Source organism: Pristiophorus japonicus, chromosome 9, assembly GCF_044704955.1.
Source record: "Pristiophorus japonicus isolate sPriJap1 chromosome 9, sPriJap1.hap1, whole genome shotgun sequence".
Lineage (NCBI taxonomy): Eukaryota > Metazoa > Chordata > Chondrichthyes > Pristiophoridae > Pristiophorus > Pristiophorus japonicus.
Genome location: NC_091985.1, coordinates 13,064,721 through 13,086,603, shown reverse-complemented (window position 1 = coordinate 13,086,603; position 21,883 = coordinate 13,064,721). Strand labels below are relative to the sequence as shown.

The 21,883-nt window shown below is 49.2% G+C and overlaps 1 protein-coding gene across 1 annotated transcript in view; it reads left to right on the top strand.

Annotated features, from left to right (window-relative positions):
- Positions 1–21,883, top strand: part of cd109 (CD109 molecule) — a 222,920-nt gene that overhangs the window by 62,035 nt on the left and 139,002 nt on the right. The window contains exons 14-21 of the mRNA XM_070889012.1: positions 7,504–7,613; positions 7,932–8,189; positions 11,397–11,498; positions 11,610–11,672; positions 14,736–14,912; positions 16,387–16,539; positions 19,419–19,499; positions 20,364–20,418. Of these exons, the coding sequence (XP_070745113.1) occupies positions 7,504–7,613; positions 7,932–8,189; positions 11,397–11,498; positions 11,610–11,672; positions 14,736–14,912; positions 16,387–16,539; positions 19,419–19,499; positions 20,364–20,418 (999 nt within the window). The remainder of the gene's footprint in view (positions 1–7,503; positions 7,614–7,931; positions 8,190–11,396; positions 11,499–11,609; positions 11,673–14,735; positions 14,913–16,386; positions 16,540–19,418; positions 19,500–20,363; positions 20,419–21,883) is intronic.

Genomic DNA, 21,883 nt, shown 5'->3' with positions numbered 1-21,883 from the left:
AAAGATGTTGACGATGACTTGGAGTTCAGCCTCTGAATGTGCGTAGACGCAATCGTCGTCCACATACTGTAGCTCAACGACGGAGGGTGGGGCAGTCGATCCACTGACTACACAGCCAACTAACTGTAAGCGGTTTTGATCCGAGCCCAATTGCTAGACGGACGGTTCAAATCGCCCTCGCCTTATGAAAGTTCTAGACCCGGGAATTATTATTGAGAGTGTAAATGAAATGAGTCACGGACAGGAACGCTTCGGTGAAAAAACGTACTTATATTTATTGAGTCTAACATACACTGGCTAAAACATGCCCTACTAAACGAAATCACTGTCTCTGTGGAGAATAAAATCCAGGTTACAAACAACATGCATACAGTACAGAAATGAGACCTAGTAACATGCAGTAATTCCCTGGTGGATTCTAACTCTATCCCTACCAACAAATTACCCTCCCCAGAATAGCCCTGAAAAGCTTCACTTCTGAGAAAACCCTGAGCCCTTACGCAGCGTGCCTGGGATATCTGGTTACTGGCTTGGGACACTCGTAATCATGCTCACCACCACACACACAGTTGGTTTCCTTGCTCAGCTCAGCTGTGGGAAGTCACTGCCACTGCTGGTCTTCAGTTTCGGTGGCTTTGTCTGCGGTACTGCAGCCTCTTCCTCTGGTCCATCGATCTTGGTGAAGCGAGAGCGAGAGGGATAGAGGGCTATCTCTAGATACAAGCTGCAAGCCCCAAGCTTCACTCCAAGCTCCAAGCTAAAAATAAAGTGGAAAGACCCTGTTTTTATGGGAGTCTTGCTACCCCTATCTTTGCCGCCAATCTTTAAAATCCCTTTGTTTCTAAGCACGGGTACTTAGTCAGTGATGGGCCATCCAACCCATGTGTATTGGGCTGATGGCTCTTAGTCTGGGCATCTCGCTGAGTCTTTGTGTTGGGAAAGACCTGGCTCCTCTTTGGGCTGGCCAGGCTAGTGAGTTCATTGTTCTGCTCTTCTTCTGAGGAGGGGGTGAGAAGTGCTTTTGTAAATTGGAGTGGCTTTGTCAATGGCCCCCCTTCCTGGCCGACAGCTCTTTTGACAATGGATGACTGCCAGTTCTTTATCACAGCCTGCTGCCATGCGGTCTCTGGAGTTTTAACAAAACCCAGCCTTTTCACATATCTGCGCAGGGTGACCCCATAAAATCCACAAAATATTCTCGACTGAGTCCATTCTTTCAACAGAAACTTTGCAATCTCTTCACGAACACGCGAAACAGCACTTCAACGACAACACGTGAAAACAGCAATATGTTGCCTGATATTTCCCCTCAGGGCACTGACAAAGGGACTAAAGTGATCAGTACACAGAACACCACTGAAACAACCAGTTTGAGGCAAAACAGAATACGTACAACACCAAAATACCTGGAACACTATGTACAGAAATAAGAAATCATGGACACTGGACGCTTGGATAAAGAATTAATAAGACAAGAGTTGCTGTTGTTTGTAAAACTTGTAGTTGTTTACTACATGCATTCATAAGAAGTTAACCCGTTTATTTTGACGCTAACTTTAATTCATTCTTGTTTCTTATGAAAGGAAAGGTGCAACGAGATAATATATAGCGCCCTCTAGCTAGGAGGTATAGGGAGCTGTATTGAGAGATCTTCAGCTCCATATGGCTGCTGAGATCTCCAAATAAATAGAGTTAAGTTGAACGAAGAGTGTTCAAGAGACTATAAAATACAACCCCTGTGATCGCTGACCTACATTGGCTCCCGGTTAAGCAACGCCTCGATTTCAAAATTCTTATCCTCATTTTCAAATCCCTCCATGGCCTCGTCCCTCCCTATCTCTGTAATCTCCTCCAGCCCCACAACCTGTCCCGAGATGTCTGCGCTCCTCTAATTCTGCCCTCTTAAGCATCCCTGATTATAATCGCTCAAGCGTTGGTGGCCGTATCTTCTGTTGCCTGGGCCCCAAGGTCTGGAACTCCCTGCCTAAACATCTCCGCCTTTCTAACTCTCTTTCCTCCTTCAAGACGCTCCTTAAAACCTACCTCTTTGACCAAGCTTTTGGTCACCTGCCCTAATTTCTTCTTATGCGGTGTCAAATCTTTTATCTCATAATACTCCAGTGAAGCACCTTGGGACGTTTCGCTACGTTAAAGGCGCTATATAAACAAAAGTTGTTGTTGTGGGACTCGCCAGCTGAAATCCCCACAGGTCCGGCAGGGTTCGAGTTTAACCTGAGCAGGTGAAACTTTAAATATTTCGATTGGGCTCCTATGATGTCGTCAGGACCCGCTGACCATTTTAACCTTGGACCTGAGAGGGGACTGAGAGGGGTGGCTTTTCCTGCCCAGTCAACCCAGCGGGAAGAGGAGTCGGAGTGGGAAGATGCCCAAACAGTAGGCCTCTTTACTTTGCTTGTGGGGCCAGGGCGGAGCAGGAGCGCCTTATAGAAACATAGAAACATAGAAAATAGGTGCAGGAGTAGGCCATTCGGCCCTTCTAGCCTGCACCGCTATTCAATGAGTTCATGGCTGAACATGCAATTTCAGTACCCCATTCCTGCTTTCGCGCCATACCCCTTGATTCCCCCTAGTAGTAAGGACTTCATCTAACTCCTTTTTGAATATATTTAGTGAATTGGCCTCAACAACTTTCTGTGGTAGAGAATTCCACAGGTTCATCACTCTCTGGGTGAAGAAGTTTCTCCTCATCTCGGTCCTAAATGGCTTACCCCTTATCCTTAGACTGTGACCCCTGGTTCTGGACTTCCCCAACATTGGGAACATTCTTCCTGCATCTAACCTGTCTGAACCCATCAGAATTTTAAACGTTTCTATGAGGTCCCCTCTCATTCTTCTGAACTCCAGTGAATACAAGCCCAGTTGATCCAGTCTTTCTTGATAGGTCAGTCCCGCCATCCCGGGAATCAGTCTGGTGAACCTTCGCTGCACTCCCTCAATAGCAAGAATGTCCTTCCTCAAGTTAGGAGACCAAAACTGTACACAATACTCCAGTTGTGGCCTCACCAAGGCCCTGTACAACTGTAGCAGCACCTCCCTGCCCCTGTACTTAAATCCCCTCGCTATGAAGGCCAACATGCCATTTGCTTTCTTAACCGCCTGCTGTACCTGCATGCCAGCCTTCAATGACTGATGTACCATGACACCCAGGTCTCGTTGCACCTCCCCTTTTCCTAATCTGTCACCATTCAGATAATAGTCTGTCTCTCTGTTTTTACCATCAAAGTGGATAACCTCACATTTATCCACATTATACTTCATCTGCCATGCATTTGCCCACTCACCTAACCTATCCAAGTCACTCTGCAGCCTCATAGCATCCTCCTCGCAGCTCACACTGGCACCCAACTTAGTGTCATCCGCAAATTTGGAGATACTACATTTAATCCCCTCGTCTAAATCATTAATGTATAGTGTAAACAGTTGGGGCCCCAACACAGAACCTTGCGGTACCCCACTAGTCACTGCCTGCCATTCTGAAAAGTACCCATTTACTCCTACTCTTTGCTTCCTGTCTGACAACCAGTTCTCAATCCATGTCAGCACACTACCCCCAATCCCATGTGCTTTAACTTTGCACATTAATCTCTTGTGTGGGACCTTGTCGAAAGCCTTCTGAAAGTTCAAATATACCACATCAACTGGTTCTCCCTTGTCCACTCTACTAGAAACATCCTCAAAAAATTCTACAAGATTTGTCAAGCATGATTTCCCTTTCACAAATCCATGCTGACTTGGACCTATCATGTCACCTCTTTCCAAATGCGCTGCATTAATCTCTTCTTTAACCAGCAATGCTACCCCACCTCCTTTTCCTTTTATTCTATCCTTCCTGAATATTGAATACCACTGGATGTTGAGTTCCCAGCCCTGATCATCCTGGAGCCACGTCTCTGTAATCCCAATCACATCATATTTGTTAACATCTATTTGCACAGTAAATTCATCCAACTTATTACGGATACTCCTTGCATTAAGACACAAAGCCTTCAGGCTTGTTTTTTTAACACCCTTTGTCCTTTTAGAATTTTGCTGTACAATGGCCCTTTTTGTTCTTTGCCTTGGGTTTCTCTGCCCTCCACTTTTCCTCATCTCCTTTCTGTCTTTTGCTTTTGTCTCCTTTTTGTTTCCCTCTGTCTCCCTGCATTGGTTTCCATCCCCCTGCCATATTAGTTTAACTCCTCCCCAACAGCACTAGCAAACACTCCCCCTCGGACATTGGTTCCGGTCCTGCTCAGGTGCAGACCGTCCGGTTTGTACTGGTCCCACCTCCCCCAGAACTGGTACCAATGTCCCAGGAATTTGAATCCCTCCCTGCTGCAGCACTGCTCAAGCCACGTATTCATCTGCGCTATCCTGCGATTCCTACTCTGACTAGCACGTGGCACTTGTAGCAGTCCTGAGATTACTAGTTTTGAGGACCTACTTTTTAATTTAGCTCCTAGCTCCTTAAATTCGTTTTGTAGAACCTCATCCCTTTTTTTACCTATGTCGTTGGTACCAATGTGCACCACGACAACTGGCTGTTCTCCATCTCTTTTTAGAATGCCCTGCACCCGCTCCGAGACATCCTTGACCTTGCACCAGGGAGGCAACATACCATCCTGGAGTCTCGGTTGCGGCCGCAGAGATTGAATCCCCTATCACTATCGCTCGCCCACTCTTTTTCCTGCCCTCCTGTGCAACAGAGCCAGCCACGGTGCCATGAACTTGGCTGCTGCTGCCCTCCCCTGATGAGTCATCCCCCTCAACAATACTCAAAGCAGTGTATCTGTTTTGCAGGGGGATGACCACAGGGGACCCCTGCACTACCTTCCTTGCACTACTCTTCCTGCTGGTCTTCCATTCCCTAGCTGGCTGTGGACCCTTCTCCTGCGGTAAGACCAACTCGCTACACATGCTCCAGAGTGAATCCACCCTCAGCTCCAATTCCGCAACGCGGTCCGTCAGGAGCTGGAGGCGGATACACTTCCCGCAGATGTAGTGGTCAGGGACACCGGAGGCATCCCTGAGTTCCCACATGGTACAGGAGGAGTATATCACGTGACCGAGCTCTCCTGCCATGACTTAACCCTTAGATGCACTTAAATTGGTGACAACACTGTTACAGGTTACTTACTGATATAAAAAAGAAAAAGAAAAACTCCTTACCAATCACCAGCCAATCACTTACCCCTTTGGTTGTGACGTTACCTTTTGATTCCTTTCTACTTCTTTTCTGCTTTTTCTCCCGGCTGGAGCTGCACAAGCCACGACTTTTATAGGCCTCACCCCGCTGCTCCCGCCTCTCGCCGACTGCCGCTGCCTGTGGAACACCCGCTGGGCCTTTTATAGGCCTCACCCCGCTGCTCCCACCTCTCGCCGACTGCCGCTGCCTGCGGAACACCTTGAGAAGGTGGTGGTGAGCCGCCTTCTTGAACCGCTGCAGTCCGTGTGGTGAAGGTGCTCCCACAGTGCTGTTAGCGAGGGAGTTCGAGGATTTTGACCCAGCGCCGATGAAGGAGCGGCCGATATATTTCCCAGTCAGGATGGTGTGTGACTTGGAGGGGAACGTGAAGGTGGTAGTGTTCCCATGCACCTGCTGCCCTCGTCCTTCTGGGTGGTAGAGGTCGCGGGTTTGGGAAGTGCTGCTGAAGAATCCTTGGCCAGTTGCTGCAGTGCATCTTGTAGATGGTACACACTGCAGCCACGGTGCGCAGGTGGTGGAGGGAGTGAATGTTGAAGGTGGTGGATGGGGTGCCAATCAAGCGGCCTGCTTTGTCCTGGATGGTGTCGAGCTTCTTGAGTGTTGTTGGAGCTGCACTCATCCAGGCAAGTGGAGAGTATTCCATCACACTCCTGACTTGTGTCTTGTAGATGGTGGAAAGGCTTTGGGGAGTCAGAAGGTGAGACACTCATCACAGATTACCCAGCCTCTGACCTGCTCTTGTAGCCACAGTATTTATGTGGCTGGTCCAGTTAAGTTTCTGGTCAATGGTGAGCCCCAGGATGTTGATGGTGGGGGATTCGGCGATGGTGAGGCCACTGAATGTCAAGGGGCGGTGGTTGGACTCTCGCTTGTTGGAGATGTTCATTGCCTGGCACTTGTGTGGCGTGAATGTTACTTACCACTTCCAAGCCTGAATGTTATCCGGGTCTTGCTGCATGCGGGCATAGACTGCTTTATTATCTGAGGAGTTGCTAATGGAACTGAACACTGTGCAGTCATCAGCGAACATCCCCACTTCTGACCTTATGATGGAGGAAAAGTCATTGATAAAGCAGCTGAAGAAGGTTTGGCCCAGGACGCTGGCCTGAGGAACTCCTGCAGCGATGTCCTGGGGCTGAGATGATTGGCCTCCAACAACCACAACCACCTTCCTTTGTGTTAGGTATGACTCCAGCCAGTGGAGAGTTTTCCCCCTGATTCCCATTGACTTCAGTTTTACTAGGGCTCCTTGATACCACACTCGGTCAAATGCTGCCTTGAGGTCGAGGGCAGTCACCCTCACCTCACCTCTGGCATTCAACTCTTTTGTCCATGTTTGAATGCATTAAAACAGCACGCAAATGGGATTTCATATCAACGCAGGAGTCAGGAGTGTGATGGAATACTCTCCACTTGCCTGGATGAGTGCAGCTCCAACAACACTTAAAAAGCTCGACACCATCCAGGACAAAGCAGCCCGCTTGATCGGCACCCCATCCACCACTTTAAACATTCACTCCCTCCACCACCGGCGCACCGTGGCTGCAGTGTGTACCATCTACAGGATACACTGCAGCAACTCGCCAAGCGTACTTCGACAGCACCTCACAAACCCCGCGACCTCTACCACCTAGAATGACAAGGCCAGCAGGCGTATGGGAGCACCATCACCTCTATATTCCCCTCCAAGTCACACACCATCCTGACTGGGAAATATATCGCCGCTCCTTCATTTGCGCTGGGTCAAAATCCTGGATCTCCCTCCCTAACAGCACTGTGGGAGTACCTTCACCACACGGACTGCAGCGGTTCAAGAAGGCGGCTCACCACCACCTTCTCGAGGGCAATTAGGGATGGGTAATAAATGTTTGTTTTTCCAGTGACTCCCACATCCCATGAGCAAATATTTTTTTTAAAATGTGTTCACCCATTATGGGGCTATGGGGATCGGGCAGGAAAGTGGAGTTGAGCTCAAAGATCAGCCATGATCTCATTGAGTGGTGGAACAGGCTCGTGGGACCGTATGGCCGATTTCTTATGTTCTTTTGCTCAAAGTAAATGGGTAGATTTAATTCTGGGGTCCTGGTGGGCTAAATTGCAACCAATATTCAGTTTGGCGCACCTTGCAAGTCCCTTTGGCCAAGCGAAGTAGGGATGTGTAGACCCAGGTTTGTACCTACCCAATGTTGTGATTGATATTAATAGGTTTAAAAAATGCACTGCTACTGATTTCAACCCTGACACCTTGATCTACTCAGTGCTTTTCTGTGAATGAATCTCCTGTTTTGCGATCACAGGTGTGATGCAGTTCGCAGACGCAAACATCACTATTTCGTTCATGAAGTACAATCTGAAGATTGTCAGCTACCAGCGGATCTTAAAGCCACCTCTGAACTACACGTCCTGCGTAAGTCCTTACTGAGAACAGGCATAATACCAGAGCCCTTGAATTTGTATTTTTACTTTCATTTATTCTCGTGTTTTGGGCGTCACTGGCATGTCCAGCATTTATTGCCCATTCCCTTGCTGGTGGTGGTGAGACACCTTGTTGGACTTCTGCAGTCCATGATACTTCTTTGTAGCGGTTTGATACAACTAAGTGGCCATTTCGGAGGGCAGGTAAGAGTCAAACACATTGCTGTGGGTCTGGAGTCACATATAGGCCCAGACCGGGTAAGGTCGTTACTGCTGGAATGAGCTAAACACTTCTCTTATACATTTCCAGATTCAGGTGACACGCTCCGATCACAGAAAGCTGTCTCCCCAAGACCGAGAGAACCTCATGATTGTCGACATATCGCAGACCCAAAGCCTGCCATCTGAGCTGAGCCAACTGTTCAGCAGGAAACCTTCCGAACACAACGATGTGGATAGCAAAACATGGGAGATCTCCTCACAAACCATTAACCTTACTGTCCCAGAGAGTGGACTCCTTAAGATCCAGTTTCCATTGCTGCCAAATACCATCAGCTTATGGATAAAGGTACATTCTAACCCCTCCCACACACATTCATACTCACATGCACACACACACACACAATCATATACACAATCATATACACACATAATTAATCACACAATCATACACACACACAATCATACACACACAATCCTACACACACAATCATACACACACACACAATCATACACATAATCGTACACACACACAATCCTACACACACAATCATACACACACAATCATACACACGCACACACAATCATACACACACAATCATACACACACACACACACAATCATACACACACAATCATACACACGCACACACAATCATACACACACAATCATACACACACACAATCATACACACACAATCATACACACACAATCATACACACACAATCATACACACACAATCATACACACGCACACACAATCATACACACACAATCATACACACACAATCATACACACACAATCATACACACACAATCATACACACACAATCATACACACACAATCATACACACACAATCATACACACACACTCATATTCACACACTCACACACTCGCTCACACACACACGCGCACACACACACACATGCACACACACACGCTCACACACACATACACTCATACACTTACACACTCATACACACACTCACACATTCTCTCACACACACACACGCACACACACAACACACACTCACACACACCTCACACACTCACACACACCACACACTCACACACCTCACACACACACAGTCACAAACACACACATGCACGCACACACGCACACACGCACGCACAATCATAAACACACACACACATGCACACACTCGCTCACAGACACACATGCGCACACTCGCATACACTCATACACACACTCACATGCTCACACATTCTCTCACACACACACTCACACACACACACCACACACACACCACACACACACACCACACACACACACACACACACAGTCACAAACACACACACACCAACACACACCACGCACACATCACACACACACACACACCACACACATAGTCACACACACACACCACACGCGCACACACACATTACACACACAAACACAGTCACACACATCACACACACACACAACACACACACACACACAGTCACACACCACACATGCATACACAGTCACACACAACGCACACACATACACACAGTCACACACCACACACACCACACACCACACCACACACACACCACGCACACACAGTCACACACGCACACACCCACACACACCTCACACACACCTCACAGACACCACACACACGCTTACACACACCTCACACACACCACACACACATGCACCTCACACACACGCTTACACACACCTCACACACACACTCCACATACACACACAAACACTCACACACACAATCACACACACCACACACACACTCACACACACCACACACACACATTCAGACACAGCACACACACAGCACACACACACACACACACATACACACACACACGCACACACACGCACAACTCACACACACCTCACACACACCTCACACACTACACATTCACACACACTACACACTCACATACACCACACACTACACACTCACACACACCTCACACACACTCACACACACTCAACACCACACACACTTACACATCACACACCACTCACACACACAATCACACTCACATATACTCATGCTCACACACACAATCATACTCACACTCACACACACACACTCACACATACTCACGCTCATACTCATTCGCACATACTTAGGCTCACACTTACAGTGACACACCCACACACATGTACTCACCCATGCGTGCACACACACTGACACAGTTGCACAGACTGACACACTCACATAACTGATAAACACCACACAGACAAATGTACGCACACACATACACACACAATACCTGCATGTGCAGACACACGGAAGTCACAGAGTATTTCTAAATATCTCTTTCATTTCATAATGACTGAGTATTGCAAAGTAGCAGCAAATTAAGTTTTATTCAAAATCGCAATGTTCTATCTGAATGCTGAGCCAAGATATCACTCAAAGCCACTCTCGTCGTTTTCATTAAACTGTCAGAAGCTAACACTGTGTATTCTGCATTTCCCAGTGGTAATCCTGAAGATTTCGTGCCAAGGCTTGTCGGATGTGACATCATTCACCCTGTTGGATGTGACATCATTAACCGCGTCAGATGTGACATCATTAACCACGTCAGATGTGACATCATTCACCCTGGCAGATGTGACATCATTCACCCCGTCAGATGTGACATCATTCACCCTGTCGGATGTGACATCATTCGCCCTGTCGGATGTGACATCATTCACCTTGTCCGATGTGACATCATTTACCTTGTCCGATGTGACATCATTAACCGCGTCAGATGTGACATCATTAACCACGTCAGATGTGACATAATTCACCCTGTCAGATGTGACATCATTCACCCTGTCGGATGTGACATCATTCACCCTGTCGGATGTGACATCATTCACCTTGTCCGATGTGACATCATTTACCTTGTCAGATGTGACATCATTCACCCCATCAAATGTGACATCATTCACTCCGTCAGATGTGACATCATTCGCCCTGTCGGATGTGACATCATTCGCCCTGTCGGATGTGACATCATTCACCTTGTCCGATGTGACATCATTCACCCCATCAGATGTGACATCATTCACCATGGCAAGTCCATGAATTCACTCAGTGAATAAGATGGCATTAAACAATGCCTCGATTTAAAAATTCTCATCTTGTTTTCAAATCCCTCCATGGCCTCACCCCTCCCTATTTCTGTAATCTCCTCCAGCCCCACAACCCCCCGACCTCATCACTCCTCTAATTTTGCCCCCTTGAGCATCCCCGATTTTAATCACTTCATCATCGGAGGCCGTGCCTTCAGCAGCCAAGGCCCCAAGCCCTGGAACTCCCTCCCTAAACCTCTCCACCTCGCTACCTCTCTTTCCTCCATTAAGACGCTCCTTAAAACCTACATCTTTGCCCTAACATCTCCTTATGTGGCTCAGTGTCAAATTTTGTTTGAAAACACTCGTGTGAAGCGTCTTGGGACATTTTACTATGTTAAAGGTGCTCTATAAATACAAGTTGTTGTTGTCATGAATAGAATTGGGGTTTTAGAAGCAGGTGGAACATATATCGTGCAGTGGGTTCTGACTGTGAATGCTGAACTTTCCAACAGATGACATTTGAGAAAGTGGTGAGAGAGATTCAAGTGAGCAATAATGTCCAGTCTTCCAGCCGCCCTATCCTCCAGCTTCACATACAGAGTTCTGTTGTCAAGGTAATGACTTTGTGTGTAACCATTTGTACTTGCATCATCTGAAAGAAATGCATTCTGTTAATCTTAGCATCTTGATTTTAAAGTGTGTTAATAAGCTTTGTTTGTTCCTAGGTGGGGCTGCCATTTGAATTTACCATTGAAAGTTCAGAGTTATTGAACGAGATTACCTATCAGGTAATTGGATCAGTGCTTTATAATATAAAACAAGAGAAGGGAAAGATTCACTTATGCAGTAGCGCAGCACACCTCTTAGAGAGAGATCGTCAATATTCAACACATGTCTTTAAAGTACGGTAGCTGTTGCGAGGTTAACCAACATGGCGGCCATTTTGTGCACAGCAAGATTCAATTATCAGCAATGTGGTGACTGACCAATTAATCTGCCTCTGGTGATATTGACTGGGAGAGGAATGTTGGGTAAGACACCTGGAGGAACTCCCTGCTCTTTAAATGGCCCATGGCTTCCTTAATGTCCTAACCAAGCTATCAGACTGCAGTTGGCTAAAGGCCACCTCGCCGAGCGCAGTACTCTCTCAGTGCTGTGATGGGCTGTAGCCCAGATTCAGTGCGAGAGGAGATCTTGAATCTGTAATCATCTGACTCGGAGGCAAGAGTGCCATCAAGAGCATTGTTTCTGGAATCCGATACCATGGAGTGGGAGCAACCAGTGCACGACGAGTGCACAGTTTCATTCTGCAGTAAGGTGAAAGTAAAACTAAGTAAACATGATCAGTAAGTGTGCAGAAAAGCTCGAAAGCAGCAATCGATGCAAATTTAATAATGTGGTATATTCTTTATGACAGCACAACACGCAGACTTTACAAGATGGCTCTTAACACAGGAACCTGTCAGGTGACCTGTCACCTGATGCCTTTATTGTATTTGCAGCAATGGCTGCATTACTACAGTAGTCCACTAGGTGGAACGGGAGTCCACCAGATGGAGCTCTATGTTACAAATAATTCTGTGGATTTTGGAGAGACATCCAAACATGAGTAATTGACAGAATATCAAAGACCATCTTCTCCATCAAGCCTGTCCCACACCCATGATGGCTGGGGCATCATGACTAGACCCTTGGGAGAGACCATCTCATTGGCACAGGGATGGGGGGAAGGGGGTTCATCTCTGGTGCCTGCTTGTCTCTTGCTCATGGAGACTCACCTGCTCGCCTACCTATTGAGGGGAGAGAGGTTTGCCCAGCCAATCAGGGCCGTTCCTTTGAGCCCCCTGAGCAAGGTGGGCCGAGGCGCGTTATTTCAAAAAATATCTATATATTTTCACATTCTTTGGTGGACGACTCTCGTGTCTGACCTGGATCCGGCTGATTGGCTCTCATACCCACTCGATCCACTATCGGCTGCTACTGTGCTCGCTGGTTCCCGGTCTGGCGACAGCTCAATTTTAAAATTCTCATCCTTGTTTCCAAAGCCCTAACTCTTTAACCTCCTCCAGCCCTGCAACTCTCCGAGAACTCTGCCCCCCTCCAATTCTGGCCTCTTTAACATCCCCGATTTTCATCGCTCCACTATCGGTGGCCGTGCCTCCAACTGCTGAGGCCCTACGATCTGGAATTCCCTCATTAAACCTCGCCACCTCTCTCCCCTCCTTAAAGATGGTCCTTGCTATTGAGGGAGTGCAGCGAAGGTTCACCAGACTGATTCCCGGGATGGCAGGACTGACATATGACGAAAGACTGGATCGACTAGGCTTATATTCACTAGAATTTAGAAGAATGAGAGGGGATCTCATAGAAACATAATATCCTGATGGGATTGGACAGGTTAGATGCAGGAAGAATGTTCCCGATGTTGGGGAAGTCCAGAACCAGGGGTCACAGTCTAAGGATAAGGGATAAGCCATTTAGGACTGAGATGAGGAAAAGCTTCTTCAATCAGAGAGTTGTGAGCATGTGGAATTCTCTGCCACAGAAAGTTATTTAGGCCAGTTCGTTAGATATATTCAAAAGGGAGTTAGATGTGGCCCTTACGGCTAAAGGGATCAAGGGGTATGGAGAGAAAGCAGGAAAAGGGTACTGAGGGAATGATCAGCCATGATCATATTGAATGGTGGTGCAGGCTCGAAGGGCTAAATGGCCTGCTCCTACATCTATTTTCTATGTTTCTATGTTTCTATGTTAAAACCTACCTTTTTGACCATACGACCCTGTGCTACTATCTCCTTATGTGGCTTGATGTCAACATTTTCTTTGATATTCGCTCCTGTGAAGCGCCTTGAGATGTTTTACTACATTCAAGGCGCTACATACATGCAAGTTGTTTTGTTGTTGCTACACAATGCAGCATAAGGAGTGACGAATCCTGGCTTAGCAAGTCTCCACCCCCTGGATCCTCCCCCTTTGACTGCTGTTTGCCTCGGAAATGGGGCCGGTGGAAATTCTGCCCCTCACAAAGCATTGCGGAAATTCCCAGAAACTGCGCTGCTTTCCTTCGGGTCCCGCCTGTCTCCCGCTGGAATTATGGCCAGAAGCCGACGGAACTCCGAGAGGAATTTCCAAGGACTCCGGTCGTTTAGCGCTGAATTACATTAAAGGCAGTCCCTCGGAGTCGAGGAAGACTTGCTTCCACTCCTGAAGTGAGTACTTAGGTGACTGAACAGTCCAATACAAGAGCCACAGTCCCTGTCATAGGTGGGACAAACAGTTGTTGAGGGAAAGGGGAGGGTGGAACAGATTTGCCACACGCTCCTTCCGCTGCCTGCGCTTGGTTTCTGCATGCTCTCGGTGATGAGACTCGAGGTGCTCAGCGCCCTCCCGGATGCACTTCCTCCACTTAGGGCGGTCTTTGGCCAGGGACTCCCAGGTGTCAGTGGAGAAGTTGCACTTTATCAGGGAGGCTTTGAGGGTTCTTGTAACGTGTCCGCTGCCCACCTTTGGCTCGTTTGCCCGGACTGAATTACGTAGAATTATATATAATATACAGCACAGAAACAGGCCATTGGGCCCAAACAGTCCATGCCGGTGTTTATGCTCCACACAAGCCTCCTCCCAGCTTTCTTCATCTACATCTATCAGTATAACCCTCTATTCGCTTCTCTCTCATATGCTTATCTAGCTTCCCGTTAATTGTAAAGCATTATTCGTGAATTGGCACTAGAAAAATGGCGGAATACGGTAAAAATATCGTCAGTTCCTTCGCAATCTTGAGACTGAGGTGCGTTCGGAGTAAATCTCATCACCTGTGCTTTTTTTAATTATTCCCCTGCTCTCTGCCTCAGGTGGTGTCAAGAGGTCATGTGGTAGCCACAGGCAAAAGCAGCTCAGACTCACTCGAACTGATGCCAGATCTTTCCTGGGCACCTGTGGCAAGCCTCATTGTCTACTATGTTCAACAAGGTGGTCAGGTCGTTAGTGATTCCCTGAACCTGGATGTGGAAGGTATCTTTTCAAATAAGGTAAGGCATTTCATTTTCCTTCGGCCTATATTCTCTCGAGTTTAGAAGAATGAGAGGTGATCTCATTGAATCATACAAAATTCTTACAGGGCTTGACAGGGTAGATGCAGGGAGGATGTTTCCTCTGGCTGGGGGAGTCTAGAACCAGGGGTCACAGTCTCAGAATAAGGGGTCGGCTAATTAGGGCTGAGATGAGGAGCAATTTCTTCACTCGGAGCGTGGTGAACCTTTGGAATTCTCTACCCCAGGGGGCTGTGGAGGCTTAGACGTTGAGTTTATTCAAGACAAGAAAGCTAGATCTTTGGGATATTAAGGCACTCAAGGGATATGGGGATAGTGCAGGAAAGTGGAGTTGAGGCCGATGATCAGCCATGGTGTTATTGAATGGCAGGGAAGGCTCGAGGGGCCGAATGGCTTATGTTCTCATGTTGAAATTTATTCCTGGGATGTGGACAGTACTGGTGAGACAGTCAACGCTCCTCAGCTTAACAACGACTCTACCGTTGTCGGTTCTAAACTAGCCTGGCCGCTTCAGTTCTCTGTATCCCTTTCTGTGAAAAGTCACTCTGGACATCGTCGTCTAGCCAAGGTTTCCTTCTTCTTCCTGGGCTTCTCGTTCCAGGTTCCCCTGGGCGCAGGGGTCATGATTAGAATTCCAGCTGTCTACATTCTCAAAACGTGCCCAAACCATCCCGGTTGTCTTTCTTGGATCTTTCGTATGAGCGTTGTTTCTTGCTCACGTCATCCTTGATCCTTTGAATACTGGATCCTCTTGGTATTCCTCTCAACCAACTCATCTCCACGGTTAACCTAGAGCACTAAATCCTTGATTTATCTTTCAAGCTGTTTTCGTTGGGACCCAAGAGTCCAGATGTGGATTAAGAACATAAAAATTAGGAGCAGGAGTAGGCCATATGTTCCCTCGAGCCTGCTCTGCCATTCAATAAGATCATGGCTGATCTCCGACCTCAACTCCACTTTCCCGTCTGATCCCCATATCCTTTGATTCCCTTAGAGCCCTAAGATCTATCTATCTCAGTCTCAACGAATGAGCATCCACAGCCCTTTGGGGTAGAGAATACCATAGATTCACAACCCTCTGAGTGAAGAAATTCCTCCTCGTCTCAGTCTTAAATGGCCGACCCCTTATCCTGAGACTGTTACCCCTGGTTCTAGACATTCCAGCCCGGGGAAACAACCTCTCAGCATCTACCCTGTCAATCCTCCTCAGAATCTTATATGTTTCAATGAGATCACCTCTCATTCTTCGAAACTATGCTCTTGTTTTGAGTCTTGTTGACCAAGTTTTTCACCACCTGCCCCAGTATCTCCTTATGTGGCCCATTCTGAAGTTTTGTCCGATAATGGACCTATAGAAGCGGCTTGGGGATGTTTCGTTACGTTAAAGTCGCTGTAGATGGAAGCTCATGTCTCTGATAATTTAACGATTACGCTGGCCTACTATTTGGTGCAGGTCTCATTGTCCTGGAGCAAGGATCAGACCAAGCCAGCTGATAACGTTTCTCTCAGCCTGTCCACCAATGAGAGCAGCTCCTTTGTCGGGATCCTGGTGGTGGACAAGAGCATCCAGCTTCTCAAAGGAGGAAATGACATCACAGAGGAGCTGGTAAGTGCCGATTCAAGTAACTTTGAGAAACCTGATTGCATTCAAATATCTGACAGCAGCTCAGACACAACTACCAGTCTTCCTGCAGCCATTTTATCCATGAAGGGAATCACAGGTCAGGCCAGATCAGTGGTTCCAGACTAAGCCCAATTCCTTTTTTATTGCAAAGGATTTTATTTCAGTCTTTTTGGGAATCGTCTTCCGCGATTTGGTTTATTTTCCCATGAAAACCACCAATCAATCTCCTCCGTAACATTGCTCGACTCCGCCCCTGCCTCAGCTCATCTGCTGCTCAAACCTTCATCCCTGCCTTTGTTACCTCCAGATTTTACTATTCCAACGTTCTCCTGGCCGGCCTCCCATCCTCCACCCTCCGTAACCTTGAGCTCATCCAGAATTCTGCTGCCCGTGACCTAACTCCGTCCCGTTTGTCCATTAGCCCCAGTGCTCCTGGTCCGGCAACGCCTCAAGTTTAAAATTCACATCCTTGTTTTCAAATCCCTCCATGGTCTTGCCCCTCCCTATCTCTGTAATCTCCTCCAGCCCCTACAACCCGCCCCCCCATCCAAACCAGCCCCCCACCGAGATCTCTGCGCTCCTCCAATTCTGGACTCTTACGCATCCCCGATTTTAATCGCTCCACCATCGGTGGCCTTGCCTTTAGCTGCCGGGGTGCAAAGCTCTCGAACTCCCTCCCTAAACCTCTCCGGCTCTCTACCTCTCCTCTTTTAAGGCGCTTTTAGTCACCTGTCCTAATATCTCTAATGTGGCTCAGTGTCAAATTTTGTTTGCTAACATTTCTGTGAAGCGCCTTCGGACATCTTCCTACGTTAAAGGCACTAAAAATGCAAGTTGTTGTATTATAGATAAACATACCATCATTGTTTTCGTATATACAGAAACCTAACGCATCCTTAACTAGAAGGCACAATTCACAAGCACTGATGTCAGGAGTAGGTTAATTCGGGTCTCCTTCACAAATGGAGCAAACGTCGTATCTGTAAAAATGCTACACAGCCACATGGTGTGGTTTACACCAATTAAACCCGATTGCATAACCTTCAAATCAGGGCTAGGCCGTTCAGCAGTGATGTCAGGAAACACTTCTTCACACAAAGGGTGATGGATATCTGGATCTCTCCCCCCCCCAAAATCTCTAAATCTCTTGAAGCTTGGGGGGAGGGTGTGGGTAGGGTGTGGGGGGGGGGGCAGTGGGGAGGGAGAGGGGGGAGTGTGGTGTGGGGAGAGGCGGAGGGTAGGGGGAGAGGGGGAGGGGGAAGGGTAGGGAGAGAGGGGGAGGAGGGGGAGGGGGAGAGTGGGGGGGAGAGGGGGGAGGTTGGGGGAGGGAAAGGGGGGAGGGTGGGGGCGGGGAGAGGGGGAGGGTGAGGGGAGACAGGGAGGGGGAGGGTGGGGGGAAGAGGGGGAGGGGGGAGGGTGGGGGGGAGAGGGGAGAGGGGGGAGGGTGGGGGAAGGGAGAGGGGGGAGGTTGGGGGAGGGAGAGGGGGGATGGTGGGGGGGAGAGGGGGGGGGAGAGGGGGAGGGGGGTAGGGGAGAGGGGAGAGGGGAGAGGGTGGGGGCGGGGAGAGGGGGCAGAGTGGGGTGTAGATGGGGAGGGGGAAGGGTAGGAGGAGAGGGGGAGGGGGAGAGTGGGAGGGAGAGGGGGGAGGGTGAGGGCGGGGAGGGGGGAGGGTGGGGGCGGGGAGAGGGGGGAGGTTGGGGGAGGGAGAGGGGGGAGGGTGAGGGCGGGGAGGGGGGAGGGTGGGGGCGGGGAGAGGGGGGAGGTTGGGGGAGGGAGAGGGGGGAGAGTGGGGGGGAGACGGGGAGGGGGAGGGTGGAGGGGAGAGGGGGAGGGGGAGAGTGGGGGGAGAAGGGGGAGGAGCAGGGGAGGGGGTTAGGGGAGAGGGGGGAGGGTGAGTGGGAGAGAGTGGAGGGTGGAGGAATCAATTGAAAATATCAAAACTGAGATTGAAAGATTTTCTGTTCGGCTAGGTTGTTAAGGGTTACAGAACCAAAGCGAGTAGATAGAGTAAGATATAAATTAGCCATGATCTCATTGAATGGCGAAACAGGCTTGTGGGGCTGAATGGCCTCCTCCTGTTCCTATAGCGTATGAGGGACATGGGCCGAAAGGTTCCATGGGCTATTTGCAATCCTTTAGATGGCTGAAAGGCACACATTGGAGAAAATAAGTCATGTCAAAGAAATTCCGTGAGAGAAAATAAGGCAACGTTAAGATCTCACTATGTTTGGGTGGCATGTCAACAGGCGAGGTTGAGCCAGTGCAGCATGGAATGCCTTTACACTAAGGAGGTAGATTATCATCTTCACCCCATGGATGCTAATCTAACGCAATGGATCATCCACCCGTCATCTAACCCGCCATACTTTTATTTCACACTCGAATGAAAATCGGGCGGGATTCTCCAATGAGGGGAAGATGAGAATTTAGCCCCATGATTTCCCCAGGGCCGAGTTTATTGGAGGAGATACCCCCCCCCCCCCCGCCCTCAGAAGCCCGTCCGTTCCCAGTGGTTGGTCCCAGGCTGATGGGGGAATGGTGCATGGCAGGGAGAAACTAACAGAGGGAAAATAAAAAGCCCATTGCTCCCTCCAACGTGGCCAATGAGGCAAGGCAGAAGGTGAGCAAGGGCAGAAGACGGGAATTAATCAGCCGGCTTTCCAGAATGGGATCCTCCTCTGTAGAGGGAGTTGGAATATCGGGGGGCGTGGTCGCAGCCAGTGGTGCACCTCCTCATGGTCAGATTGAGAAGGATCGGGGAACCACTGTGAGAGCTAACAGAACACAAGTGATTTTATGTTCAATGAGGATGGGGGGGTGGAGGTAATGACGTTCTGCTCTGTTCCCCTTTGACCTGCAGGTTATTCAGGAGTTGAAAGATGCTGTTAAAGAATACATTTTCCCAGATAATGGAGGGATGTACAGTGTCGACGCATTTCAGGTGTGAAATAAACTTGATGTCCCCAGTATTAATGGGGAGGCGGGGAGCGGCGCAAGGTGGGCGCGGAAGGGCATGGGGAGATGCCCGGGGAGGGCGCGGAGGTGAGGGGCGGGGAGGAGGGTGCAGATGGATTGAGTGGAGGAGGGGAGGGGGGATATGGAGGGCTGTGGGGAGGGTGCAGATGGGCACGGAGAGGCGGGCGGGAGGGGGGGGAGAGCGCGTGGAGGGGAGGGGGCAGATGAGTTGAGGGGAGGAAGGCGGGGAGGAGGAGAGGGGGCTGTGATGGGCTGCGGGGAGGGTGCGGATGGGCACGGAGAGGAGGGCGGGGGGGGAGCACGTGGAGGGGAGGGGGCAGATGGGTTGAGGGGAGGAGGGTGGAGAGGAGGAAAGGGTAGTGTGGAGGGCTGTGGGGAGGGTGCGGATGGGCACGGAGAGGCGGGCGGGAGGGGGGGGAGAGCGCGTGGAGGGGAGGGGGCAGATGAGTTGAGGGGAGGAAGGCGGGGAGGAGGAGAGGGGGCTGTGATGGGCTACGGGGAGGGTGCGGATGGGCACGGAGAGGAGGGCGGGGTGGGGGGAGCACGTGGAGGGGATGGGGCAGATGGGTTGAGGGGTGGAGAGGAGGAAAGGGCAGTGTGGAGGGCTGCGGGGAGGGTGCGGATACGCACGGAGAGGAGGATGGGGAGGAGCGCGATAGCAGGGTTAAAACCCAGTACCACCGGGGGCGAGGTCACGAGCTGCCTGAAATTTGAATTTGTCCTATTTCCCCGACACTAACATTCCTCACCTTGAAGCGTATGAAATTCACATGTACAAAAATAGTAATTGAAGTTAATGCTGAAATGTCTTTTGACCTTGTGTTAATAGGACATTGGTCTGATGGTGATAACAGATGCTTATATTCCATCCAACGAGCTATTGTGTAAGTATGAACCTGGAAATATTTCACAGACAACCCTATTGGGAAATGGAGATTTATTTGAAAGCGTACTTGTACATAAAGATGTCCAATATTTGGGAGGCCACGTATTGTTGCTCTGCTGCATGAGGCGGGTGAAATTGATCTTTCACCAGCAGCACGAAGAGCACTCACAGCAAATTGGCAGCCACCTTACACCGAGCGATACACATTATTGAAAAAGAAATTCAGATAACCTCCGAGAGATCGCCGCACTCCTCCAATTCTGGCCTCTTGCACATCCCCCATTTTCTTTGCCCCACCATTGGTGGCCGTGCCTTCCGCCGTCCAGCCTCTAAGCTCTGGAATTCCCTCCCTAAAGCTCTCCGCCGCTCTATCTACCTCTCTTTCCTCCGCTAAGTCGCTCCTTAAAACCTATAGCTTTGACCCTTAGCTCCTAAAGGTTCCTTCTTTGGCTAGGTGTCAGTTTTCGTCTTAATACTTCCCATTTGTGTATGGCACAGTTAGAGGTAGGGTAAAGCTCTCCTCAAGAGGTAGTTGACAGTTCAAGATCATCATCATCATAGACAGTACCTCGAAATCGAGGAAGACTTGCTTCCACTCTAAAAGTGAGTTCTCAGGTGACTGAACAGTCCAATATTGGAATTACAGTCTCTGTCACAGGTGGGACAGACAGTCGTTGTTCCTCCACCAACCTGACCCTACCACACAGCACTGCCCCCGGTCATCAAAATCCATGGCGTAGCCTTGGACAATGTGGACCATTTTCCATACTCGGTAGCCTACTATCAGCAAGGGAAGACATCGACGACAAGGTCCAACACTGCAAGGTCCAGCGCAGCCTTTGGTCGCCTGAGGAAGACCAGGACCCTCAAATCTGACACCAAGCTTATGGTCTACAGGGCTGTGGTGATACCCGCCCTCCTGTATGGCTCAGAGCCGTGGACCATATAGAGTAGACACCTCAAAGCACTGGAGAAATACCAGCAGTGCTGCCTCCGCAAGATCCTGCAAATCCCCTGGGCGGACAGACGCACCAACGTCAGTGTTCTCGATCAGGCCAACATCCCCAGCATCGAAGCACTGACCACACTCGACCAGCTCCGCTGGGCAGGCCACATTGTTCGCATGCCCAACACAAGACTCCCAAAGCAAGTGCTCGACTCGGACAGTTTGACCGGACTCGACAGGCAAAATCCAGAACTTGGGAACGTGATTATATAGTAAGAAAGTACTCTGGAATGGTATTGATGCTAAGCTAATAGAAGCCACCAGTGTGTCTACTTCACACCATATTTATAGATCACTCTAGAAACAACTAAGGCAAAACATTATCTCAGACCCAGCCTTTTCTCCAGTTCAATTCACTTGGGGTGGAATCGCACTGTGCATTGTAGTGCCAATAATACAGGTGTCACGTGTGGCTCTGACTCATCTCTGAGTCAGAAGGTCGTGGGTTCAAGTCCCC